The following is a 27,740-nucleotide window of genomic DNA, read 5'->3' as shown; positions in this document are numbered from 1 at the left end:
AGTGCATGTCTGGAAGCTTAGCTTACGCAGTCTGTGATGAGGGCTGGAAGTTCAGGTGCCAGACTTTGTACTGAAGCAAGGCAAATGCTCTGCACTGTTGAACTTCTTGGGGGATAATATCCGCCTTGAGCAGAGCGGAACGCTGGGATGTCAGCTTTCTCAACTGCCACACCAAGAGTTGTCACTTCTCGTCCATCAATGTCTACATTAGCAATCTTTGCTGGGAGAGAAATGCCAATGTGTGATACTCTGAGTATCACCTATGTGTAAGTCTTACAAGCAATGCTGCGCTGTACCAGCATAACAGAACAGACATTTCCCAGTATAAATGCATCTGTCCTGGGGACAGCCGCTGCCTTAGCTCCTCTGCCACAGGTCACATCTTCCTATCCACATCCTCAACACAGTGCCAGCAGAAGTCTACGGACACATTTGAGACACAAAAATTATTTTTCTCTTTTCTGTTTTACATGGAAAGACTTGCCTTCATTTCAGAGTAATTGGTAAAATTATATCTAAAATAATACTGCACCAGAAGTCTCAACGCAAGACCAACATCTCAGTGTCAACGAGGGCAGATCAGTAGGAAGGGGGTTACTGAATATCCCTAATTACATCCAAGCTCAAAGGGCTATTGGCTCCAGTCCCTCAAAGCTACCAGCTCTAGTTTGCAAATTGCATTCATGGGCAGCTTGTACTGGCACATAAAAATATGTCAGCACATTTTCCTGGTGGTCTCTAAAGTGAATGGGAAGAGAGCAGACATCACATTTATAACAGGACCACTGCAGTGCTCTTTCCACTCCTATTTCCCCTCAGAATAACCTACTGAAGAGAAGATTAAAGAAGGCCAGGAACCACAACAGATTAAAATAAAACATCTCGCCATGGCCTTTTGTTTCCTTTCAAGTTACAAGGTAATGGTATTACTATGTGGCAGTTGCAGACACCAGTAGCAGTCTGAGCACAGCAGCACAGGGACCATGGCAGGATAATCTGCCCAGCCACACTATGGTACCCCCAAACATATTACTGCCCTTGGGATCAAGTGCCTCCATCACCATCCTCTTCTGCTCTTGCACTACCTTTTATCACAGCGAAGGACTTGGTTCTGACTCACTTCCTATGAAGCTCTCAAATTGCTGCTGTATCTGCCCCTTGGAAATGTCAAGGGAAAGACAGACTGCTGTTATCTGAGCCCGCTGGTCTCATTTGAAAGGTAAGTTAATGATGATACAGGTCCCGACTTTAATTACTGGCTACATCCATCTTGGAGTGGTTAATTCTTGGAAGCTTTCCAAGACATTCACCCTACTAAGTATATACAGGTGTAGGTCCTGGCAAAAAAGGCTGACTTTATGCTTCACTGGCAGGACCATCTAAGTCTAGACACACACTTCTAACACTCTCCTGTCCTCTGCCTTTTCTTTATTTTTCTTCTCATTAACAGACTAAGACAGCTCAGTATTTTTGTCATTGATTTATGTATGTGCATATACACCCAAGGTTGTGCACATTCCACATCCAGCAAAGCCTGAGAAAATGCGAGTTTTGCAGGACACTTTCCTAGAACAGGTGTCTTACATTAAGCCAAACTAAATAAATATGGGACATGTAATGAAATAAACGGCCCCAGAAGATAACAGTCAGTCAGCTTGTCACATAAACAGTACCTTTTCATATTAAGGACCTGCTGTTTATTCTAGCAGGAATTGCTTCATCAAAGTGAGACCAAGCAGCCAGCTATTATTTCTACCCAGCAGAAGCGAGATCCCTGATAACTTTCAAGTCAGGGTTTAGCAGCATCTCAGTGCTGTGTGGAGCGATAGGAAACAGAGTCCCACACCACCTGCCCAGCCCAACCAGCCAGCAGGGTCCATGCTTCCTCTCGCCCCGGGTGCTGCTGTGGAGGAGCCCAAACACAGATCATCCTCCCATCCCCCAAGACGAGCATGAGCATGATCCTACCTGTGCCATCTTCTAGATGTCCAAAGTTACAGATCTGGCTGATGTTGTGCACCCAGATCTGCATCTCCTCCTCAGTTTTGGCTACCAGGTAGAAGGTGCGGTAGGTGGTTCTCACAATGAAGACGAAGTTGTTCTGAAATTCCTTCTTGATGAAGTTGGGCCCCGAGTGCTTCAGCACTTCGCACTCGTTGAGGTCGATGATCCGAATGGGCTTTTTGGAATGGTTGTTCCTGTAGTACTCCAGCACATCCGGGTTCCCACTCATGCGGCCTCTGCGCAGCACGAACCAGCGCTTCCGCCATGCCTGCGAAAGCACAAACAGGGCACTTTTAGTGCCAACCACATAATATATCAATCAGCCCACGCATGCATATTTTCCTTTAGGTTTTATAGTTGTTTGGATAAGCTGGCCAAATTGTGACTTTGATTTGAAGTGCTTGCTATCAGCTTGCATTTGTGATAGGAAAAAAGGCAGAGGGTTGTCTCTCTGGAGGTCAAGAGGAGCAAGACCTCTCCCCTCCTCTCACCCTCAGCCTGCCAGCAAGGTGTAATCGAAATGATCTGATACTTCATCGTCTCATCTATAGAAGAGGTTATAACACATTTTTCTTTGTGAAATGAAAACACCTAGGACTGCACCCTGTGTTGCAGTACCTGAGCTAGCATCTGGCAACAAACACCTTTTGCCCAAAGACAAGGCCTCGAGATGACCAGTGCAGCTTCCCTCCCATGGTTTTCAGTGCTAATAAAAAGCTGTTTATGAGCTGCCGGTTACTTCTGAAAGCCCAGAACAAACCTTGAGGGAGTTGTAGTGCTAAAAAGTTAAACAGGAAACTTCCAAACCTTGCAGAAGGAAGTCTATTTGCACAGACACTGCTTCGAGTGACCATCAACCCAAACCAAACTGGTAAGCACCGATGTCTTTTAGACCCTTGTGACTGAAGGTATGTGTCCCATACAGGCTTAAATGAAGTCCTGGCAGGACTAAGATGCAGCATCACTTTATAAAGCTATATGCAAGTTTCTAGGAACAAAATAACATATTTTTCCCTTTTTCCCAGCAGCTGTTTTTGTTCATCACCAGTATAAGCGCCTCTGTGTTGATTACAGCTGTCACCAACACATTTACTTTGAGGGCCAGAAGAAATCCACCCTGAGCTCCGTTCCACAGAGAAAAGCTGAAATAAGACATTAGGAGCTTCCCCCTTACCAAACTCCATAAAAACTGTGTTGGGTAAAGTCACGCCCAAACCAGCAAGGCCCAGCAGCAGCCAGGGAGCAGCTGAAGCTACGGCTGCAGCTGCCCCAGCTCTGGTAGCAGCCCGAGAAAGGTGCAGGGGCTCACGCACAGCCCAGGTACCTGCCACAGCTATACAGCCGCTGGCTGGTTTAACTGCCTTCATCAGAGTTAAAAGTTCATTAAAGAAACATCTGAGCAACAACCACAACCTCCCTACCGGAATCTTATTCAAGTGCTCCTTGCAAAATGACTTGTCACGACGACATAAACCTGGTGATAGCTTGTGTTCGAGTTAAAAACCGTGCTCGTGAGTGGATCTGTCTGTCAGTTTAAAGACAGCCAAGCATTCAGCCTTAAGGCAAAATAACTGAGTTCAGGATGTTTTCACTAGGATGTAAAAGTCCTTACTGGCACAGTTTAGGATCAATACAGGCACTACAGATTTCGCTGACGCTAAGTTCCCATGGGCATGGTGATAGTTAAAATGATCAACAAAAAATAGCAACAATCATTTGTCAAGAAAAAGCATATTTTTTTTCTACTCAAAAGAGACTTCCTTGCAGTGCAGCGAGCTTTTCACAGTCTGTTGATATTCATCCAAAAATTTATCTAGAAGTAAGTCTGGTCAGCCTGGCAGTACCTTAATCTATTTTGAAAGGAAAAGATTCTTTAAAAAAAAAAATGTATTAGTGACCAGAGAATGAAATATCATAGAGGGAGCTCTTGCAAGGCTGAACAAGCACATACCGGCCTGCGTAAAGGAGGGGTTTCCAGAGAGGGGGGTCACATCAGGAATAAACAGGAAGCAGAGGTGAGGTGCAAAGTGTGTTGCACAAAGAAAATTAACTCTTGCCTTCATGACCTGTTGAGGTTTGAAAGTAGCTAGAGATAACGGATTGCTGAGATATCTTAGACAAGTCTAATTTTGTGGGAGCCAGGAAAAAAAAGAACACCCCTCCCCCCCCAAAGGAAATAGAAACAAAGGAAAAATGTTTAATGGAGAAAACACTTTCCTGACTAGCGAGCTTCAACAGTGGAATACAGCCCAGCAGGTATCTCACATGTGTAGTCCCAGAAAGAGTCCACGTCTCTGCCACCTGCACTCCAAATGCCACACAGGCTTAACGCACACCCCACAGATGCCTCAGGGCAGAAGGGTCACCTACCCTAACATACTCACCCCTAAACAACACAAGAGAAACGCTTCAGGAGGTGTAAGCCAACCAAGACCTGCTCCTTTGCCTCCCAAAGAAGCAGGCTGCTAAGGCAGAGAGGGGAAGGAGCCATCAGCTCTCCCCCAAGACTGCAAGACCACTTCCCACTCCTCTCTCAGGGCTGCCAGCCCTGCAGCTTAAGTACACCGGCTCCTTCTGATGGAAAGTGGATGGAAATCACCTGCATGTGAGCAAGCTGAGGAGGGATGGGATGGGATGGGATGGGATGGGATGGGATGGGATGGGATGGGATGGGATGGGATGGGAGCTGGGGACACCTTGCCTAGCTGGCACCCATGCAGCTATGGGGAGGTGGGAGCTCAGCCCCGAGGCCAGGGCCAGCTCCGGGCTACCTGCCGGTGGCCGGTACAACACCCTTAGCCAGGATGGCCCAGTACGTGTCCCCATTTCCTTAGCATTTTAATTTTCTTGAGTCTAAAGGAGTCTGTAGTTTCAGCATAACCCAGGCAGCCAGTGAGACGAAAGAGAAAACTGCAGCTGTGCTTTGCGGAAAAGCTCACGGTCCCTCCGTTCGGAGGTGAAGGCTGGCTTTGGCGCGGTGTGAGCAGCTGTGGCTCTGCTGGTTTTGGTTTGGTACTAGCCGAGAAGCTGCCTGATAACCTGCTTCCCTGCAGATACACCATTTGATCAGGCTTATCATCTGGCTGGCACTGTGAGACTGGAGGTGGAGAGGTGCCTGGTCAGCACAGCTTATGATGGGAGAGGAGAGCAGGGACGAGGCTGTGTGAGAAAACACTGGCTATCATAGCTGGGCAGCCGTGAAAACAGGGCTGAGGGGAAATAATGCCAGATAGCTGCCCAAATCTGCACTGCCCTTGGGAAGGGTGGGCCTCCCCTCTCCATCTCCCGCATGGCCACCCTCACTGCCTTCCCCAGGCTCGTGGCGGGGCCCGTGCAGCCGGCCAGCAGCCCATCTGGCTGAAAACAGAGTAGTTTTTTCTTGTGGGGGTAACACGTGAGCTGTAGGAAACATGCAGGAAGGTGGGGGGCGGAGAAGAACAGGGGAACTGCCCTTTGGTGATACCGCAAGCTCGGACAAGCTAACAGTTCTTGGCTGCCACCGTTCGTTGCCCCAGATATTAATATGCTCTGAAACCCATGGTGGTATCTTGCTGTGAGCCGCAGGGACCGCAGCAAATACCCTGCCTGTGCTGCTGACCCGCCGCTGGACCTGGAGCGGAGGGGAGAGGGGCCGAGGGACGGCAGCCTTTAAATGGGCGCAGCCTGAGTCAGCAGTGCGGGTGAATCAGCGCTCGCAGGCTCAGATCTTCAAACATTTAAGCACTCGACCCCCCTTGAAATCAGTGCAGGTGCCACAGCGGGGTGGCAGCGGTGCAGGGCGATGGCGCAGCCTGGCCGATGGGGAGTTCGCCGGTGCTGCCCGGCGAGCTCGCCTGCTGCCCCGTGCCAGGGCTGCTCCTCGCCTGCCACCAAAGGGAGCCATCTCGGGGAGCAAAAGGAGTGGAAACTGCCTCATCCCACACTGGGAAATGGGAGCGCTGCCAGCCCGGTGCCCCAGCACCCAGCCTTGCCTGGGCGCAGGCAGGCCATCACCAGCAAGAGGGCAGGAGGGTGGGAGGGGACGGGACCAGCTCTTCCCTGGGTGCTTGCTCTTAACATCGGCTTCGTTGTACCAGCAGACTGCATCCACACACACAGTGCACTTGCACCTCGCCTCTCCAGGCTCCTTTTTTTTCCCTCCACTCTCTAGGAGGAAAGTGGCATCGGCTACCGACAGAGCCGCCTGCACGGGTAGGGCTGAAGGGCCCCTTTTGCCCCTCTTCTCCCATTTCACATACCCAGTGCCATCACTGTCTCCCCCCAGTGGCTCATTTCCATCCTGAAACTTTCACCCATAATGTGCCTTTACTTGCAAAATGTTGTACTCCGAAACATTTTTGCTCATCCTACAATGCTGAGCGTACGACGCGTCGAGTTTTTGAGACACTCGCAGCTCGCCTGCGAACGGACACGAGCAGGTTTGCCATTGCCAATACCCAGGACTCGCCCTGCTCCGTGGTGTAGGCAAAGCAGGGGTTTTGGCACACCTTGCAGCACGAGGCTTTTATCTCCAAGAGTCAAATATCCTCTCCTCATTTTCCTAGCATTTGCCTGCAATGAGCTACACGTCTCCTTTCCCCAGGGGAAGGGGATGCGGCACACTGCAGCTGCTGGGAGCCCAGCTGCGGCAGGCCTCGGCCAGACAAGACGGCAGCGGCAGCTTTTAGCTCGCAGGGACCCAGGCAGCTCGTGTACTGTGCAGTCCACTCTGCTCGAGCAGGGGCCAGGGCTCCTCAGCCCCGGGCCAGAGGCGCAGAGGGTGCCTGGCACCTCCCAGCCCCTGCCCTGCAAGGCAGGCGGTCATGCCCCACGGCAGCTCCTCTCCATGGCAGAGCATGGTGGGGTTTTCCACAGTTGTACCCTCTCGGTATTTTTACCATTTACCGGTCACAAGGCTGCCTCCTCCTTCCACCGGTACGGTTCTTCCCGCCATCCCTGGTTTTCTGTCTTTGCAGCGTGACTTTCGCCCACAGACCAGGACGCGCTATGGTGTGGCGTGTGCCTTCCACCCCTTCCCCACCACTCACCCAAACCAGAAGCTGTGCCTGGGCCGGCACCACGACGCAAGGCGCTGAGCACCTGCCCGGGGCCAGAGCGGGCTCCCCGCGGCTCGCAGACCTCTCGCTGGGGAAGGGTGCGCTGTGCCAGCACCCCGTGGTACGGCAAGGAGCTCTGCTCCCTGCTCCCTCCAGTCCCGGGCGGCACCGTGTGCACGATCAACCCCCACCCTTGTGCTGCTGCGGTGCCTTGCTCCTCACGGTTTGTAAGGCACAGTCGCTATTAGCGAGAGCCTGTGCCCAGAGGACCAGTCTCTGCGTTTGCTGCGGGGTGCTGGGATCAGGCTAAGGAGCACCTTCGAGCCCCCGCAGGGGCTCGCGGCCGGGGGGGGCACCTGAGGAGCCGGCAGGGCCAGAGTCGAGGGGCTGTGGCGAGGGGGGATTTATTTCAGCTGATGAGAGCCAATAGTATCTGACAATATTTAGTCTGGAGCTGCACACGCTGCCAAATTTACAAGAGAATTTGGATCAATTTAAGGGTGAAAGATTGCGTTCCCATGGTTGAGATGAAGTAACCTATATACTTAAATAGGAACCGATTCCTGGGATTCAGCCTAGGCTCCTCACTTACACTATGGAAAGGATCTACGCATCCAGAAGAAATATTACATTTATTTGGGGGCCTCTTGAAATCAGTTCCTTCTTGATGAAGGAATGATATGATGATGATATGTTTACATGTCCTCCAAAGCTTTGTTGGCATTAGAGAGAAGGCTTTATCAGAAAAGCACAACTACAATCAGACAAGAGCCAACATAAATCTAGAGCGATTTTCATCTGCCCTTCGTAAGTGGAATAGTTCAGTGCCAAAAGGAAGAAAGAATTTGCAGCAGCGTTGGTCGGACGCCAGCACGTTGCTCTGTGCAACACAAGCTATCAGTGTTTTCTTCTTGCTCCTGAATTTTTCACTTTGGGAATTCCAGAGCCACTTCTGAAGGGAAGAGGAATAGCTCTCTATCCCTTCCAGTAGGGTTTCTAAGAAAGCGATCGCTACTTCACAATCTGACATCTCTGCTTCTGCTAATAAGTGGTGTGAGGTTTAAAAAGGGCTGCTATTACATGCAAATGATTGCTCCGCCATGGCAATGTCAGATAAAACAGGCCACGAGCAAACCTATTCTGTGCTGAAAAAACAGCTAGCTGGTAAACGAGGCCAGAATGGGAGCTGAGCACCTGCGTGGGAAAGGTTTAGCCAAGGCCCTTCATCGCTTACCTTCTGTCTGAAGACCACGTTTTCATTTGTATGTACAAAATATCCAGTATCTGAGATCTAAATAATTAATTAGAGCACATACAAGCTAAATGAGGCAAACCGGCCTGAAATATAATTTGTCCTGTGGGTTTTTGACTTTTCTGGTTTTAATAACAAAACACAGAATAGCCAACAAACTTGAAATTCTTTACCAGCTAAATTAATGCTCATGACTCCCCCATGAGGATAATCTTCATTTTACAGAATGCGGCAAAGGGGATGACAAGGGGAAGCAGAACGAACAGCAGATGTGTACTGATTCCTCGCCTGCCTGGTGGCCTTGCAGCCGTGCTTCTGGGCAAAGGACGTGTGCTCGTCCCCAGGCCCTGCTGTGGGGAGGTCTGACACTGAAAGAAGAGTTCGAGAGCTCAGTGGTGGGGAGGACTGCGAAAGGTTTGAACATTTGGGATTACTCTCATCCGGCAAAGTCCCTTGGAAAGAGAAAGCAGCAAATCCCACAAGAGAAGGGTCTGGCGTGTCTTCCCTCCTGCGGCTGGCTGAGGGCGGGGAGCGCCTGTGCGCCCAGTGCTCCTCCTGCTACTCGCTGCGGTCCTGCTGCCTTCAGCTGCCAGGCATCCTCGGGGCTGGGAAACTAGCAGGGCCGCAGGATAATAGTCCCGCAGGAGTGCCGGCACTTGAGACACAAGCTTCCAAAGTTTGTCTTTTTTAAAAAAAAAACAGGTTTTAAACATATTTTTTGGGGAAAAAAAATTAGGCGGAACTTTATAGCATTTCCTATAAATGACTTAAAAGAGGAAGTTAAAATTAGTATGTAGACAGGTTTGTAAGCAGCTGATGTCTAAGCCTATTAAGGCCATATAAATGAAGAGTTTCCCCCGCCTGCACAGAGCAGGAGGTGTTGGAACTGCAGAGTACGGTCCCTGCGAGAGGGACCTGTGCATCGGGAAGGAGGAAGGAGTCAGGCCCAGCTCCCAGCAAGCATCCTCACGTTCAGAGAGCTGAGGACATTGCTGGGAGCGCTTTGTGCTACTCTTTCAAGAGAAAAGGGCCAGCCCCACGCAGCTCGCTGTCCTCGAGCTGCGATACCCTTGCAGAAGGGCTCATGCCTTCTACTCTGTAGCCTGCGTTGCTCAGTAATAGCGCTCGATTAACTCACTCGCAGAAATCTGAGATGAAAAAGACCTCTTAAACCACCCAGCCTGTCCCCAGCTGGAGTTATGGTTTTGCTGTTTCACTTGTGGCTGTTGGTCTGCAGCTCCCATCAGCTCTGCATAATAAATCTCTCCCTAATGAGGCTGCCTGCTTGTCCCTTCCAGTGTGTCCCCGTGCAGCGCTCTGGGAGCAGCTGAGCTCATTGCCCGTCACCCACTGGTTTAACGCTTCTCTTGGATTTTGTCTCCCTTGCTGTCTGGTTTCCCTTATTTTCTACTCAGAGCTCACAAACTTCTTCAGCAGTGAGAGGCTGAAACTCATGGTTTGTGGCTGGGAAAGAAAAATCAATAAATATTCAATTTCAGAGAGGAATACTCCTCCCTTAGGGCCTCCTCTGCCTCCACAGGCATGTAATTCTATTTAACCTAGAGAATAGAAGGAGAAATCTTCTGCAGTAGTTTTTCTCCCTTTGCTTGGGTGCCTGGAAGCTGAGGTGCATTCCCATGGTTGCTGGAAAGGCATCAGCTCTCCCTTCCACTGCCTGTTCATGCTCACTACAGCTCTGTTTTCTCAAGGTTAGGGCTCAGCTACGGTTGGAAAAAGCTCTGAGCTAACCAGTGTTCCCGTACAAAACAACTTTCAACTCAGGCTAGCACAAATGGTCTGGCTCATCCTGTTCAAAGGACCATCATACAATGAGTTCAGGACAGACTACAGTCTAACACTGTATTTCCATCTGCTAAGTCGTGAGTCATTTATTGAGTCACTTTCTGATTGTGGTAGTTTCAGTATGACTCTAAATGAATCTTGTTTCAAGAAAGTCAGCATGAGTCTTCCTCGGAGAAGATGCAACGGGTGTATAGTAGAAGGGGAAATACCTTCTTCCTTTCCAGGTGATACAGATACATCGATTGACTAAAAACACTTAACCAAAAAATTTCCTGCGCTGTAAATGCAATGAGAGCTTTGTAATAAAGCATCTAAGATGACGTCCTGTAGAAGCAGAGAGGTTTCCTTTGTTTCTGTTTCTCACAAAAAGAAACCTGTGGTTTGTGAAGAAAACACACGAGAAAAAAAAGGAGAAAAAGTTCCAGAGTCATATGTTGCCTGCTAACCTACACACATTCCCATTGCCTGGTCTACATCCTAATCCATAATATTTATGGTGTTTTACATATACAAACATCTGCAACAGAATGAGTCACTGCTATTTAATAAACATGCAGATTCTTTGTAAAGCTAATGGGTTCATTTGGGCATGAAGGGTCAAAGTCATAGTGACCCAAAAACTTGGGAGTCCTAAGTTCTTAAAAACCTTGTGCAAGATAAGAAAACAAGTTCTGGAAGTAAAATTAATAATCACACCACTGCATTTTGGGGAGGGGGGCAGGAGGCAGCCACCTGGATGAAGAAATGTCATTTTACTCATGTCCCCCGTCCTTTAGTAAGAGCAGTAAAGAAAGGGGAACTGCGCTTCTCACAAACATTTTGATTAGAGGTTTCCTCCGAGGACACTGGCAAGGTGACGGAGCATCCCCTTGCTCCTCATGCAAGTAGGAATTGCTCGACACGATGCCGTAGGGGAGCAGTGCTGCTGTCCTCTCCTCGCTTTCCCCATGGCTCCCGGCAGGTGGGTCTCAAGGGGCTCTCCCGCAGAAAAGAAATGCCAGTGCTGCGGTCATGCCCTCTGCATGGGTCCCTGAGCTTTGCAGGGGAAGATGCTGACGGGGCACCTCATCCCACAAGCTCTTGCTACGGGGAAGAATTCACCAGCTTTGATCTGGGCTACAACAAACCCTACCACACCAGAAAAACAGCGTGGCTCCGCGTCGCCTGGGGGGACTGAAATGTGTCAAACGGCCTGCCCTGCCCTGGGGCACACGGTGCAGGCAGGATCTGACTGTTCCTGCCAAGGCGTTGCAGAGCTCACTGCTTCCTCCTGTCCCGCGGCCATGGAAATGTCTCCAGGCCGATCAAGCCTTACCTGTGAAATCCATAGCAACAAAACACCGAAGAAGGGATGGCAGGATGGCAATCCTATTTCAATGGATTCATTTAACAGTGAAATCCTGACACAGGCGTGAAGTAAATAAGCCACCCTCCCCATTGTCAGCCCAGGGCATGACTTCTCTATTCTTCCTCCTATTTTGACAGCAGTGGTGCTGAAAGCTCGGAGCTTTTCTTGTTAACAGCTGCCCTGCAAATATGTGCAGGCCCCTTTGAGCTCATTTATAGAAAGCATAAGGGTCAGTCATTACGAAATTACAGCTAACTGCCACCGCAGGGCAGAACCCAGCCGTGCCCCGGAGGGCTGCACCTCCCAGGGAGAGGCTTGTGGCCGAGCGGGGTTTGTCGGGAGCACCGAGCGACCAGGGCCAGCCAGCAATCTCGACAGCATCGGCAGGGCGCCGGTAAAAAGACACAGTTGGTATTAATAAATAAGTAAAGTAACTCCCCCACTGCACTTGGCTGTGTTTCATTGGGACTAACAAGACGGTAAAGACAGTCTCACACGCTTTCAGGAAGCAACTGAAATTTTTGTGACTCGGCATCATTATAAAGCAGCGCCCAAAGGGATCTGGAGAACCGATGACAATTCAAGCTACGGAGAAGAAAGCCAGCTGCGGGGTGAGATCCACGCAAGCTCGGGAAGCCTCCAGGTGGGGCAGAGCCCAGGCAGCTGCGACCCCCTTAGTACAGCCTCAGCCCCGGGCTGGCCACCCGCCTCCTGGGCTGCCAGCGCTTCCAGTGGGCCACCAGCTCTCGTCAAAACTGACCTGCGATGGGTGAGCAAAAGCCCGGGGTGGAGGGAAGCTGATTTTGGCCAGCTGGCCTTGCCCCTGCCCGGGGCGGGCAGGCAGACCCTGTCCCGCCTGGATCCCTGCATGCTGCAGCCCGAGCAGCCGTGACACCGGGGGGGGGGTACCAAGCTGGGGCAGGCAGGGGTGGACATTGACTCACAGCGTGAGCACCCTCAGACTCTCCTTTCTGTTTCATTTTGTCTGTCTTTTTCACTCTTAATGGGGATGTAAAGTAGATTGCAGCTCAGAGTAGAGGTCTCAGCAGTGGAAGACAGCACTGAAGTGATTAAAGCCATTCAGGGATCTCCTCCCACCCAGAGCCCTCCTCTCCTCTGGCACATTTTTTTCCTTCCTGAGGGCAGGCACAGTGAAACATTAATTCCTTTAAGCTGCCCCCCAAATGACACCTTCTGACTGCTGCTACATTTTTGCAGGCATTTAAGCTCCCTGACAGTGAAGACTTACAGGCAGGACTCTTTACATGAGGATGTTTACAGCCTCACCGGCCAGCCAAGAGTTTTAGTTCCATATTCCCTCACAGCATGTTTATGTGTAGTATCTAAAATGACATTATTATTATCACCCTGCACGCAGCTTAAATTTCTGGAGAGCTTTTTTTCACCCTTAAATCCTAAAGCACTTGACAACCGGTACGTGCTCGTTACATGCCGCGCATGCTGCGATTCGTTCACCTGTCACAGGGATACACCTGCCTCTGACGTTACGCTGCGTTCCTGATAGTCCGGATGCTTAGCCGTGCACCCGCAGGTATGCACTCACATCTGTGCGTTCGGCTTCGACCGATCTGTGGTGCAACGTTTCCATCTGAAATCCTTATTTACCTGTTTTTGGTGGCAGAGGTCGATGGACAGAAAACGGCTGGTCTGGCTTAGTGCCGCTCCTCTGGTCAGTTAGAAGATAAAATTCTGATTTCTCAGGATGGAGGGTTGGGCTTTTTACGGAAACGAGTTGAAAGCAGGGAGAAAGGAGAAACCAACACACTGACACAGGTCTTCCTGCATTTAACAACATAACTTCATTTTCTGTTAGTGGGAAAAGTGCCACTGAAACCTCATGCCGCACGACAGGGGTTCCTACTGTTACATGAAAAACTACTTGTGTAAAATGGCCTGGAAACCCTTAAGATCGCTCTGACTCATTCACAATAAATTCTTTAATACCAACATAGTAATAAGATACAATCTTGAATAGAGGTAAATTTCAATTTCTTAGAATGGCTTTAATCCAAAAGTCTTGCGTAATCTTAAAGGATTTTTAAAAGGCTGTGCACGGATCCTTGAGGTGTTAATAAAAATGAGGTTGCTCCCAGGTTGTTTAAGGAGTAACAGTTCTGAAATACAAATGCTGGGTATAATCATCTGCTGGATGACTGAAGCTAGCTAAGTCACAGGAGTTTTCAGTCATATATACCAAAGGGACTGAAGTTCGGACAAATTTTGAGCAAATTTGCTAAACTAATAGCTTTCATGGAAGGACTCCAAACCTGCTTCGCTAAGGAAAGAACTAGAGTTGGGGCTAATCCCCTTTCTTGTAACTCGCAAGCCCGATGTAAATACAGATGTGCAAAGCAGTTAAAGACCAGAAAGAACTGCCTGGAGATTGCGCCCTGCCTCGGGCTATCGGGAGTCCCTCTCCCTCTGCTTTACTTGGAACTGGCAGTTTTCTCAGTATTCTTTACACAAACAGAACAAATTTTGCTGTTTCACCTTGTTAACTGAACATGTGGTGTGAGGTCAGCAACAGTCACGCAGCCTATCTATAACTGTCTGTGCTCACATGATGCGACGGCTCCGAAGAGAAGGAACATAAACAGGAAATTGGGCAAAGTGACTCTTTTAGTAGGGGACCACAACACTGCTTTTTTGTTGGTTCTTTTTTTTTTTTTTTAAACTAAACCCTTCAACAACACGCTGTCGGACCTAATGAAGAAAACCAGAGTAGCCAGCAGGATCAGAATAAAAGCCGCAGATGTTTACGCTGTAACACTTTTGCCTGATCATAACAATGTGGTTCAATGTAGGGAAATGAACCGGCGGTCAGGGTTTCGCTCAGCAGCTGAGCTGGCCTCCCAGCTCGGTGCGCGCAGGAGTAAAAGGACGTATCCTCCGCATCCACTTTAGGCCAAGTCTGGACTGTTCTTTTTTACATCCTTATTGAATTCCCAGCTACATGCTGCAGAGGCTTTGACCTTTGCACTTCGTTTCGCTCCTAAAATTGCCTGGAGAAAGGAAGTGTGCAGGAGGCAAGCAGAAAAACAGGGAGGAGGCACACACGTGTGGGAGGACTCGTCTTAGAGAGCAGGTCACATTTGTTGAAAAGAAGAACCAACCTTTCTGGACATATGTACAAAGATAGAAAGAAAAACAGAAATAGGTCCAATATCATAATAGCAAGTATCTAGTATCCAGATGAGCTCTGGATTTAGGCATGCGGAGGGGGGCACTGATTTCACTGCATGCTCCTAGCTTTACAGACTCTGAAGAGCTCTACTGGGATCTACGTATTGGCTTGAAATCAGTCCCACGGGAACCACCGGCCTTTGTGGTGACATTTAAACTCCACTGATGCAAATGGCAAAGCTCCCATTTGCTCTGAGGGGGGCAGGTCTTCCTCTTGACAGGAAGCTCCGAGAAATGCAGAGATTCCCAAAAATGGAAACACGAGATGAAGGAATTATCTGAATAAAGAAAATCTGCCTCTGGACTGAGGAGGAGCCTTTCTATCAACCACATCAGAAGACGAACTCTCCTTTCATGGGTCTAGCCTGGTTTTTGTGGGTTACACACAGGCTGCCCTCAAGACTGAATTTTCTCCAGCCGGAGAGCAAACATCTACTGGTGGCTTCAGGGATGGTAAAAGACCCTGGTTTTGGGGGAAGGCAGGCTGCCCCCATAGCCGTTAGCCTGGCCACGCCTGGACAGGGCAGGCAGCGTGCCGTGCAAACAGCGACCGGCTCCCAGCGCAACGCGGGGCAGAGCCCGTGGGGGACCGCGGCTCCCAGCGGCGCTGCTGGCTTCAGCGGGCGCGCACCCCGCGAGGTGGGCACCGCGGGCAGGCTGCCGGGAGCAGGGAGTGCCTGGCACGTTGCGAGGGCTGTCAGAATACGACCAGCAAACAAACGAGTTATGATGAAATAAGCTGGAATTTGGAAAGGCCCGTATTTGTCACGGAAACGCCGTTCAAGAAATGGGGTCTCTCCAGACTCAAACTGGAAACAGTGCGGTGTGATTCAGATGCTCAGCCAAAGCCAGTCATCACCGGCCAGATTCTCTCACTGCATATTTACAGAAAACAAACCAGATTATAAACTAAGAGTTATTTGTCAGACCTATTTAGTAAATATCATAATTGCATTAAAGAGTACACTAAGAGTGTGGGTCAGACACAAACCAAAACACACGGTGAAATGCGTTGGATGAAGCCTGTTCCTACATTGCGTGTACGCAAGTACGAATGTGTTTTACGGGGGGGTATATTAGGTGGCCCGTGCTACCTCTAGAGAGGGTTGAGCTGAACCTCAACAGCACTGAAGGAGGCTGGAAGTGCTCAATAGCTGGTTTTACACCCATTTGCTCATTTCAAAGTACAATATTAGAAAACCAGCTACGCTAAGGAATTTAAAAATCTATTTTGATTGCAGTTCTGCTGTTTTCAGCTGTCTTCTCATCAACTAAATTGTGTTGGTTTACCCTTAAGTATTCTGCTAGGCAGTGTTACATTTCCAGAACTGGGTTTTCTTCTTCTTTAAAAGCTGTCTTAAATTAATCTCTGCTTTACACTTCACAGGAGGCTGAGTTGGTTTTTAAACATTTTTGGAATTATTTTTTCGTTCTCCTTTGTGGAAAAGTGGTCATCACTCATATGGCTCATAATATACAGCATTCACTGGCTGTCATTTTTTATTTTAAAATACATTTAAAATACATTTTAAAAAAGTTAGGAAAAATAAAAACAATGCTCCCTGTGCCAGGTTTTGTTTTGTTTGTTTAAGAATTCTCTCTGACTTTTCAGAATTCTTTTTTGTTGCCGTTGCGCCCTACCTCTCGTCCGAGAAAACAGGGTTTTCAGGGCTAAGGGTTTGAAGGAATAACACCCTGCGAGCTCCGCTTTCCTTCATGTTTTAGGTGCATTTCACAAAGTCAGCTGGTTAAAGTCAGCTCGAGTATCCAAACATTCATCATGTAAACTTCCCATGCTTAGGAGATAACTGCACATTTCACCGCTTCGCTGTGAGAAGGCAATGCTGCCTGTGAAATTCTGCAGACCTGCGCTTTTTTTCTCAGTGTATCGTTTCGTGCTCTGCCTACTTCACACCGGCCCATGGAGCACAACACTCCAGCGGAGCTGGGAATGAGCACCAGGGCGCAAACCCAGTGGCCTCTGGCACGGGCTCAGGACTGCGCGCCCGGGTCCTGAGCGGTATCGCTCATCCTCAGTCCTGTCTCTTTTCACCTCCTGAGACTGGTCCTTCCAATTGCAAGTCACATATAGGTTAAGTTTTTTCAGTCCCCTGTTACTGCTGCAGCTTTTGTCTCAACGTGAAGACATCTACGTGCCCTGGGCTGGCATACCCTGTATAGCACTGCTATAGAAAAAATCAGCATGGCAAATAAAGTACTAACAGCATATTTAATGTTTATCTTAATTTGCATGACTTCTCAAACTTCCCTTGCTGAACCAAACGATGAAATCACAACGTGTTCAGAAATATTAAATCATTTCCTCAACATCTGAATATAACAGGCTGCAAAAGGAAAACAATTACATTTGGCACATTGCACACTTTATCCTTAACACTCCGAATTCTGGTATCCCTTCGTATTTACAGGCTTGCACTCTGATCACAGCAGCATTAAAAACAACTATGTACCATGATTTATTTCCTAGGAAATGCCCCGGACTTGCCAAACGCCAGCTTTGCCTGGACAGCCTGGGTTTCAGGTGGCCACAGCAGCGCACAACCCAGGCAGCAAGCTCAGGATGCCCCAAACCAGCTTCCTACCTCCTGGCCTGTGGGCAGCCGATCGGCATCGCTCAGGAATGCGCCTAACCTAGTACCGGCTAGTGTCCTGCTGTCTCCGTCGTGCAGAAAGCCCAAATTCAATGTGGCACTAAAATGATGAGACGCGCTGCGCTGCATCCCCCTGCCCGGCTGCGCAGCCGCCTCTGCCTCCCCACTATCCCTGTGCCGGTGCGAGTGTCTGAACTTCCCCACTCCGGCCATGGGGAAAGGGAAGGGCAGGAGCGGGGCTGCCCCTCACCAGCTGGCCGCGGTCCTCCCTCTGCTGCGAAGGGCCAGGTCCCCTGCGCGTGAAATCGTGGGAGGGCTGCTAGGTGCCAGGGAGGGCAACGGGGGCTCCCCAAACGGGATAGAGAGAAAGACAGAAAGAAAGCACTCATTTCTGCAGAACCCCACAGATTTCACATCCAGGGCGGTTCATTGCTGTGAGGTGACTGATGGCACGATGACACTTCTGTGATGCCAGCGTCACGACCGACTCAAGCGGTGTGGCTTGCCCCAAAGCAGCCCAAGCTGGAGGGAGCTGGCAAGTCTGGCTCCTCAGGCACGGCCAAAATATGCCGGTTCCTCTGTGAAGCTGCAGCTTGCAAAAGGATGAGCCAGCTTTCCTGAGCAGGTGCCTTCTCTTTGGGGTTATGTTCGGCCAGTTGTCAGTATTTTGTAATGCAGATTTTTTGCGAGTACAGCAGGAGTAAAACTCTCTGCCAAACTCCACAAATAGTCGAACAGTTTGGGAGTAAAAACAGATTTCAGAAATGAAAGTTCAGCTTGATCTATTGGGAACAACGTGCAATTAATGTGCTCAGCAATATCTTAAATATGAGCAATGTGGGAGAAGGGTAATAGCTCCCTTTCTATCATTTTTCAACCTGTCAGAACACTAATCTATGAAACACCAAAAGCCAAATTCTTAGTAAATGTAAACTGGTAAATGCGGTTGAAGGCAGTGGTGTTGTGCAGCTTATCCGGATCTTAATCTTTTTTAAACTGTAAAACTATCAGAAGAGTATGTGCTTGTGGGATGGTGAAATAGGATCAATGTTACTGTTACAAAAGTGAGGATAATGAGCCAGCTGGGTTTTTCCGCAGTCATTTTCAAAACTACAGCATTTATTTCTGCTTTTCTGCAACTTCTTCTCTATCTCTTCTCCTTCCTTCCCTATCCCCTTTTTTTGTGGTTTTTGCACTCTGAGCTACACCCAGAAAATGAGGTCACCAAGGAGCAGTAAGGATGTGGATGCAGTCTGTGACTGCATCATTTTCTGCGTGCGTGCTGCCGGCTGCCTCCCTGCTGCACGCCCCGCTCAGGGCGGGAGCACCAGGGCTCCCTGGAGGCGGCCAGGGAAAGGACCAGGGAGGAGGCGAAGGCGTCAAGACTGGACTGCTGCTGTGTGGGGATGTCCCACCGCCTCTGCTGCTGGCGCTGAATGAACCGGCACCGGAGAAACACGTGGCATCGGTGCTCCCCAGAGCTAAATGGGATGGTGCTGCAGGGAGAGGTGCCTCCCCGCGCCCTCCCTAAAGACATGAGCTAAAGAAATGAGGGATCCTGCGGACCCAGGCTGCTGTGTCCTGCAAGCATGAGGCTGGCAGGGCCTGTCACGCCTCCACCCGGCTGCCCTCTCCTATGTCAAGGCTGCAAGAAAGTGGGGAATACGAAGAGCTCCGCTAGCTCCTTGGCCGTCCCCTTTCCTCCCCGTTACCCTGCCTCACCGAGCGCCTGTGAGCGACGATGCCTTCACAGCCCCCTGCGCCCTGGGCCGCCCCTCACAGCCAGTCACAGCAGGTCAGGGCCACCAGCCCTGGGCAACGGCCACCTACGTGCCTTCTGTCCCGGTGTAACTACCCGTACGTTTGCTCCCGCCGTGCCCTGAAACGGGGGGAGCATCTGAAGCACGTCTGGGGCACCTGAAGGACATCTGGCTCTAGCCCTGGTGAGGCTGCAGGGCTCCCTGGGACCACACGATCCCAACCAGCTGGCAAGGCCACGCGCTGCGTCAGGGCGAAGGGCCCCCTCTTGACCTTGGTAATGACCACGAAGTCTGCGTTCTGCTTTCCTTTGATGGGAAGAGTTTTGTCAATTGGTCTTAAAACCATACCTCACCCAGCCCAAATTTTATAAATCTTCAAAACCAAAAGCGTAAAGTCCTCTGTGTAGTCTGCAGTCCTTGCATGTGCTCCAGAAGGAAGCGAATGTAAGCGTGACTGATGCTAATGCTAACACGACACTGTCAACTTGAACTGCAAAACAGGACCTGAAGTGAAATTCAGGCTGGCTTGGAGTTCCTCTGCTGATTTTTTAAATCATATAATTTCATTTTCAGTTTTTAACTGGGTATTATCGCTTCGAATCCCATGGGAGAGATCCATGAAGACAGAGAAACTAACAGCAGAAATGCCAAGACAGCCTTATACACTGAGATCTGCTCAAGTCACAAAGCAGACACATAAAAACTCCAAATTCTCCACAGATACAACCATTTCCTGATCAGCTGAATGTGCACGCAGCGTTAATCCACAGGGCTCTCCTGCCCGTGTGGCGGGCACTGCGCTCCCTTCCCAGTCAACGCCTAATTCTCCTCCTCCCACCAGCAATGCCCCGGCCGCAGAACGGTTAAATAACTGAAGGTTTTGGCTCAACGATTTGCTTTCAGCTTTCTTCAAAGAGTGCAGATCCTTGACAGTCAGTGCCTTCGCACTGGCAAAGAAACCACTGCTCAGAGCATTTGTCTTAGGGAGGGTGTGGAGACAGACAGATTTACAGCAAAGAAACCATATGAAACATCCTTGGCTCCGGGCTGAACCCACGGTGTTCAGTCTATTAGAGAAAAACAAATAAGACTTTCCCTGTTGCTGCCCTCAGTTGAAACGCGGTGTTCAGGAGCCGCGCGGATCAGTTCAGCCCTATTTATAAAGAATACAGTATCCTGGAGGAGAGTAAGCTGCCCGGCGCCGGTGGGTAGAGCGGCGAGGTTTTTCAGCAAGTGACTAAAACACATTTCCAGGCCAAACGAGGAACCTGGGTGCCCGCGGGTGCCACAGCAGCGAGGACAGCGCAGCTCTCAGCTGTATCGGCAGCAGCGCAGGCCTTAGCCAGCGTTGGCTTTAAGCGCTGTTCTCTGTAGCTCTGCACACGCGTACAGGAGCTATAGGTCACTGCAGGTCTCACATCCACTTCTATTTTGGCAGGCACTGTTTTGCCCCCTGGTTCTGCCATTTAGACTCTGCCTGGTTAATTTAGGAGCGACAGCACGTGGGTGTCACAGGCCTGTTGGCGCTTGCAGGTACGACGGGGGAAGGGATGAGGGCTGTGTTTAAACAGGGGTCTTTTCCAGAGTGTGTATGTCCTAGGAGCAAAGCAGAAGTAGAGCAACAATAAGTGTTTTCAAAGGGAGAGTTAAAGTGAGAGCTACAAAGGGAGAGCAGGGGAGCCCCAAACGGGCAAGAAAATTGGAAGGACAGGAATGGGAGGAGCAGGAAAGCTGAAGGAAAAAGGGCAAATAAAAAACGAACTGCGGGGATCATGCAGAGAAAGGACGGGGCTCTTCAGCTCAGCGGGAAGGACCTCAGGGAGGAGCAGCTCCATGCCCAGCGGTTCACATCACCACAACCCGCAGAGCGCTGGTAGCAAACCCCTGCCCTGGGACGAGGGAGGCACGGCCAGCATGGCTGTCCTCCCAGCTCCTCAGGCAAGGGTTTCTCAAAATCACACCCAAGTTTTTTACTATGGGTGGAGTAGCCCCATCGTGCTCTGAATCATCAGGCTGTGGGCTGGCCATTGTATGCATTGTTATGAGGTATCTTCTTTGCTAAAGCCAAGCAGAAAAGCCAGTGAAGCAACCGGAGGGAAGAGGCTGTTACTGAAATCCTACGAGAACAGTGAGGAATGATGAAAGACCACGCCTCACGTCCCTGCTTTGATTGCAGGCGCAGCCGCTGCCACAGCAAAGTGTCCAAAGCACCGTGTGGCCGGCACGGCCAGGCCAGGGCAGCTTGGAGAGCTGGCTCTGGAGCACCTGGCTGCTGCTAAAGAATTGCAGAGAGCCCTAGAAGCCCTAGAAACCTCCTGTTTTGCTAGTACACTGCAAGCAGAGGGCAAGAGCTAATCAGGACTTGTGCTAATTAAGCTGCCTATTGCTGGGAGAGGATGGGGATGTGGCTGGACGCCACCAGTAATATGGTAGGCGGGATCAGAGGGCTCTGCTGACTTCCAGAGAAAGTCTGCTTTGGTAACCTGGTAGTTACGCTTTCCTTCTTCCCTCTCCCGGGGTTTCTTGTGGACTGATGCAGCCTGTGAAGCCCTTTCGGAGCCCCATGAACCTCCACCTCCGCCTGCAGACGTGTGGGCAGGAGGCACCAGGCCTGCCGGGAGGGCAGAGCCGTGGCGGGACGCGGGCGCTGGGCTCGTGCTGCCCTCCGCTCAGCCCCGCCGTGCCACTGCGGCGGCTGGGGCTGCTATTGCTGGCAGAGCTACAGCCTGGTGTTTTTTGACCTTTTACTCTTCCAGAGATAGAAATGGGATTTGTCTGAGGCTTGGAATAACTTCCTGCGATTGTGCTGGAGAGGGCTAGTCTGGCTTGCTAGATAGCTGTGTCTGTCGAGCTGGCTTAGGAACGGAGAAAGCCTCTGCTCTGTGACTAAGCTGAAGACAGATTTAAAAGATCCCAAAGACACCATATGTGCCTTAGAGAAAAATAAGCTGATAGCACTGTACATTGTCTCCGGTAGGACAACTGGGCCTGGGCTGCTTCTGGGTTTCAGCATTAGCCATTACGGGAGAACCACTAACAACCCCTAAAGCAAATGCTGTCTGTATATTGATAGTTATTCCTCAGATGCTAACATATAAATCCTCTCCAGATCAGTGAAGTATGTGTGTCTGCGTGTGTGGGAAAGTAGGTAATGGTCTGAAAATTGATCCTTTGGGATGATGAGAGCAAGTAGTAGTTGTGCAAGCTTCCCCCTCCTCCTCCAGCTTTCCTCTGCCTCCGAACGCAGCCAGCACAGTCAGCGATGCTGGGCAGACGCCGAGGCTGAGGTGAGGGAGGACTGCTCTGCGTTCCCTGCATCTTTAACAGTCTTCTGCATCTTTTTCGTTACCTCTTTAACTGACTTCTAGCAGCCTTTAAAAGTGATATTGCCAGGTCAGATGTTTTCAGCGCAACTGTTTGGCTGAAGAGGAGGAGGAGCCTCATTGCCTTTGTTAGGCTGATGGCTCTGGCACTGGCTGGGGTGGGCGGACACCTGGAGAAAGGCACTGGACCGCTCTCTTCCCGACCATGAAAGAAGCTAATAGCTACAGTCTGACAAACCCGTGCATCCCTGGGAACCCAAAAAAGGGCTAGATGCAGACATGGTATTGTAATACTCCTTGATGGCCTTCATCCATGACCCTGTTGCACTAGACAAAAACATTAAAACCAAAAAAGACGGGTTTTGATGCAAGGAGTTTACGATCACAACCAGTGCACTGGAATTTGTAACGGCACTTGCAAGAGCTCCAGTTGCTCCCAGGTAAATAAGTGCCAGCCTGCACAACCAGGCCATGCTCCATCCTAAGACCTAGACAAAACTTTTACGTAACTGTTCGGCACTCGAGCTGTCGTTACTGTCCTTCCACACACCAGCTCCGACACACGGTGCCACTGCTGGTAAAGGCAAGGTAGGACCTAACCTAGACGGTCTCTTGTTGTTCGGCAGAGCTGTTGGGAGCTCCCAAAGAATTAAGGAAACTACTTCAAACAAAGGCTTTTCAAAGCAAGCTTTTAGTTGTTTCTTGTGTTTTACTCATCAGTAGGCAAAATCACTACGTACAAGTCATGTGTGCTAGTGTTTTCCTGTGTGACTCACACGCAGACTGGCTGCTTCTGACTCTCCTTTCTTCAAATTTGGAGTAGGAATGATCTTGGCCTTTTACTGGTATTCCTTTGAACAACGGAACATATATCACCTGGCGAACAGGATCCTTGGCTGAAATTTTGTCCTCTTCTGTCCAGCAAACTCCAAGCAGTCCCAGCTGGGGATCCCCTGGCACTGGGGAATACTCAGGCCATACCCAGGCCAGCCCAGCTATAAGCCCAATCTCCTTCCCAGTCGGCTCTCTGCAGGTATTTGCTGCCGGCGTCAGCCCTCCCTGCTTGGCACTGCTCGGACAGGACCGGGACAACAGCTCTCCCCACCTCTGCAGTTGGTGGCCGTATCTGTGCTGTTTCGGATCATGAGCGTGTTTCACAGCAGCTAAGAAATAAAAGATTTGGCTCTTCCTGCCCAGCAAAAGCAGAGCTGTCCCAAAGCCAAGTCACATTTCTGTTGCAAATAAGCACTAACATACAAGTTCAACACACACAACACCTCTATGCACGGACACCATTCACAGGTTTTCAGCTTCGAGGGAATGCAGGTGTGTTATTGATAAGTATCAGCCTATGTGATTTATGGTATAGTTGTGTAATACGGCAAGAAGGGTAACATCACGCCTTTGAGCTTCAGCGCACAGCAGTTCTCTTAAATAGCAGAAGGAAGCAGTACTGGACTGTGCAGTTTATCAGTTTGCATTGAAGTTCTGACTCCTACGTGTATTTCACTTACTGCTTTCTAAATAGGTAGTGCCAAAGAAACTGGAATCTTGTATTTGAATATGTTTTTACAAAAAAAAAAAAAAAGAACTGCGATCAAAACAGGGTGAAAAATTTAACACAGAAAAAGCCACCTATCTTATTTGTAGGTAATTTCACATAATTAATTAATTTTAAATCCTTTTAAAAAGTTTTTAAATGCTTTTGTGCATATTTACTGAATTCCAATTCCATTCAAATGCAGCTTGTTTCAAATCACATAAAATAGTCCCTGCTGGGGGAAAGAAAGCTTTCCACAGTGGTATCTCTTTAATATCAAAACTATAACATAAAGAACATGAGTAATTGTATATTAAGCTACGCAAATGCCTAGATATTTATGCATGGATATAGAATATCCCTGTTAGCAAAAATAAGTGCCACATTTATTCTAAAAACTCCATTTAGTGAGAAATCATTAGGCAGCAACTAATGAAAGTGTATTTCAAGGAAATAAATGAAAAAGTACGTGTGGAAAAAAAAGAGATTAAGAAATTATAATTTAATTCAAAGATTTCTACCTTCTCATTTAAATTATTATAAAAATCAGTGATATCACCGCTCTGCATGAATTAATGCTCTGTATAGGAGAACTTCCTCAAGGTGATTGGACTAGTTTGGGGAAGTATCATGAGGGGAGCCATTGAAAATAAAAATAAAACTACTAGTACTCCCAGACTATAAAAAACTTGTAGCCTGTGATCAATGGTGTTGCATGCAATGCTCTTTTTCTACCCTCAGTCACATACGTCAAAAAGGCAGTGGCGGACTCTCACAGCATGGGGCACCTATTCACCCCAGTTTAAAAGGTATCCGAGGGCTGAGTAATTAGTCTTTCTCACCATACCTTAATTCCAACAATTCGACCCAATAATTTTCCTTGCTGTACAGTAAGAAGCCACCATATATCTTCAAAAGGACCACAAGAATAATGCATGTTAACAGATTATTTTGAGCTTCTCATATGCGTGGGTTTCCCCCCCTGCTCTCCCTGTTAGCAGACTCTGAGCTGGTGACTACACTCACAATTCAGACACATCTAGAATTTTATTTAAGAATAAATATGCAAATATGCCTGATATCACTTTATCATTAAAAAGACCAGGTCATGGTATATATGTAATAGTTCACACCTTGGTGAGCAAGTGTAAAGTAGGCCAGCAATGAGGGTGTCTATATAGGCATAACACAATTCAGTGTGTAGGTGTGAGAGCGGTCTTATCATACCAAAACCAACAACAAATCCCCAAAATAAACAGCACCAAAAAAAGATGCCAAACACTGCAGCTCAGCTCCCTGTAGACTTAGGCTGTTTCTCTACCATACCAGAAGAACAAAGCCCCAGAAGAGACAGCCCGTTACTCAGACTTGCTTCAGACTTCAGCTCTTTTTCTGCACGGTTTCGCTCCTCATCACGAAGCATCCCAGGGTTTGTCTGTTTTTCCATGGAGAGCTCCTGGGCCTCTGACACAAACCCAACAGGCACGGCGCACTGCGACACGAACCCAGATAGGCATCCCACACCATGGCACTGTGCGGTCCTTCCACGTCGAAATGCTCTCTCATGGTAACAGACAAATTTCATGCCAGCAAAAATGCTAGATCATCCGGAATTTCTACGTGCGTTCTCATGAAGTTCCCAGAAGTCTTTGCAAACAACGGTCTGCAGGCTGGCTACAGAGCTGAGAGCCCCCTGCCCCATTCCTGAAGAGACACATCTTCTAATGCTTCAACAATTATTTTCTTTTGTTGTTTGACCTAGTTCCAGGCGTGCCCACAGAGCAGGAAGCTGTGCCGCTGTAATGCCACAGCCCCCAGTACTGTATCTTCACATTGACAATGAAACTCAACAGGACCTGCTCTATCTGCAGAGCAACGATCGTGTCAGGAGCTGTAAGCAGAAGTGTGAAGTTCACAGTCACTGGTTTTGCTAACTGAATCCCACAAAAAGTGATGTGAGATAAGGGTTGTTTGAGCACAGAGCAAACAAACACCCTAGAGCACTTTGATCCTGAGACCTCAGCATGGTTAGCACAATTAGAAAAGACCCTGTCTCTAAAGTCCAAAAGGATAAGTGCAATATTTAACCTCCCAAATTCAACCTGACAGAAACTCTTCTGTTGCAGGCTGTTTCCTGAGGGTACCAAAAAAAGCCAAATCATTTATAACCAAATCATTTGCCCTCCAAGTCTAGATGCCAGTTCCAGAAGGTACTCGAGCCCATGCTTCACAGCAAGCTCAGGAATAGTCTTGGAGCTCATTTAAACTAAAATACTTTAAGGAATTGAGCCCCCATTTTTGGGGCTATAGTCCAAGTTTTCCCTGCCGTTGTCACTGCCCAAGGTCTGAGCAGCGCCTGGCAAGATGAAGTGAGAATCTTGACTCCAACTAAGTGATGTGCTCCTATTTAACTATCTTCTCACTTCAAAGACAGTGAAGGTTTTCTTTCTGAAAAATGCTATTTCACAGTATGTATTTGAAACACACACATTGTGTACAGAATGAAACTGAGAGGACACTTCCTCTTCTAATGCAAAAGCCATGCACCACGGAGAGGCAGGTAAGCACCATACATGAACGTGTGCATGAGAGGTACATGGAAATCTTCTTGGGTGTTGAACGTTGGATGCCCACTAATTTTGATTTGCAAGTGGGCCATGCAAAACCAGCAGGCACGATTAACCTCTCCCTGTTGGGGAGCTGCCTGGGAAGAAGTCTCCCTGGGGTTCAGCAGCGAGACTGAGGCAGGGTTTGCTTCTGCAAGCCTTGCAGTGGTCCCTTAAGTATGTCTTTGGAAATGGTTGAGTCACCATCCCTGGACGTGTAGATGTGGTGCTTAGGAACGTCGTTTAGTGGTGGACTTGGCAGTGCTAGGTTAACGGTTGGAATCGATGATCTTAAAGGCCTTTTCCAATCTAAATGATTCCATGATTCTATGATACAGGGATCTTGGGGTATGGGAGCTCAGACTGTGTAAATAGAAGAGCTGTTTGTGCTCTGAGTAAGGAAGTTTAAATTTGACCTGCAGTGAGTGTGTAAGGCTGCACAGAGGAAGGGCTTTCTCCACTGCTGTACTCAGAGCAATCTCTCTTTTGTCTCAAAGGCCACTGTGGCTATGACTCACACACAGCCATCAGACTATTAACACTTTTATTCCAACTAGTTATTTCTGGCTTTCGGCAGTCAAAATACCTAAATGCCCAGAGTGCTTCCAGTGTAACTATAGAAATTAAAACAACAAACAACAGCAGCTCGACCCGTGGGTCAGCTGAAGCCAAACTCTGAATCACACACTTAGTTTTTACCTATAGTTATGAAAAGGAATTTAAGTCTGGACAACAAGGCAGTACATTTCCCAGCTACCTAGAAGATGCTCAGCCAGACAAGCTCAGCGCAGATGCTGTTAGACGCTCACTGCTTCCACGGGAGATGGTAGCTGAGGGGTGGGTTCTGCACAGCTCTCTTGAATAACAGGCAGCCCCCAACCCAAATATCATGCTTTGTAAATCCACTTGAGGCTAACGGACTGTATGAATGTTGTGAACTGATCTTTCTTCTTCTGTGTATTCATAATCCATATGTTTCAGAGAGCTCTTTACAGGGTTTCTGACTATTATTTTCTTAAGCTATGGGAAAGATTTTGTTCAAGCTCTAGACGTCCTTTAAGCTTTCAGTCTTCCTATGCCTGCAAGAAGCGGTCAGTTCACTATCAGCTGTGTCAGTAATTAGAAACGTGAAGTTGAAAGGGGTAGGCTCTTCTAGAAGAAGCCAGAATGCAGTCAAATTAATTACCTTGTGTGTCAAAAACTTTACCTTTTATTTTTAACTAAAATACATTTGCCTCTGCAAGACTGCATT

The 27,740-nt window shown here is 48.8% G+C and overlaps 1 protein-coding gene across 3 annotated transcripts in view; it reads right to left on the bottom strand.

The window, feature by feature from the left end:
* Window positions 1-27,740, bottom strand: part of GAB3 (GRB2 associated binding protein 3) — a 69,828-nt gene that overhangs the window by 20,609 nt on the left and 21,479 nt on the right. For all 3 annotated transcript variants that reach the window (XR_012777307.1, XM_075513208.1, XM_075513209.1), the window contains exon 2: window positions 1,969-2,272. Coding sequence is in view for 2 of the 3 variants with exons in the window: in XM_075513208.1 (XP_075369323.1) it covers window positions 1,969-2,272 (304 nt within the window). In the remaining variant the exon portion in view is untranslated. The remainder of the gene's footprint in view (window positions 1-1,968; window positions 2,273-27,740) is intronic.

This window comes from Mycteria americana, chromosome 10 (assembly GCF_035582795.1).
Source record: "Mycteria americana isolate JAX WOST 10 ecotype Jacksonville Zoo and Gardens chromosome 10, USCA_MyAme_1.0, whole genome shotgun sequence".
Taxonomy (NCBI): Eukaryota; Metazoa; Chordata; class Aves; order Ciconiiformes; family Ciconiidae; genus Mycteria; species Mycteria americana.
This window is presented reverse-complemented; position numbering and strand designations above follow the sequence as displayed.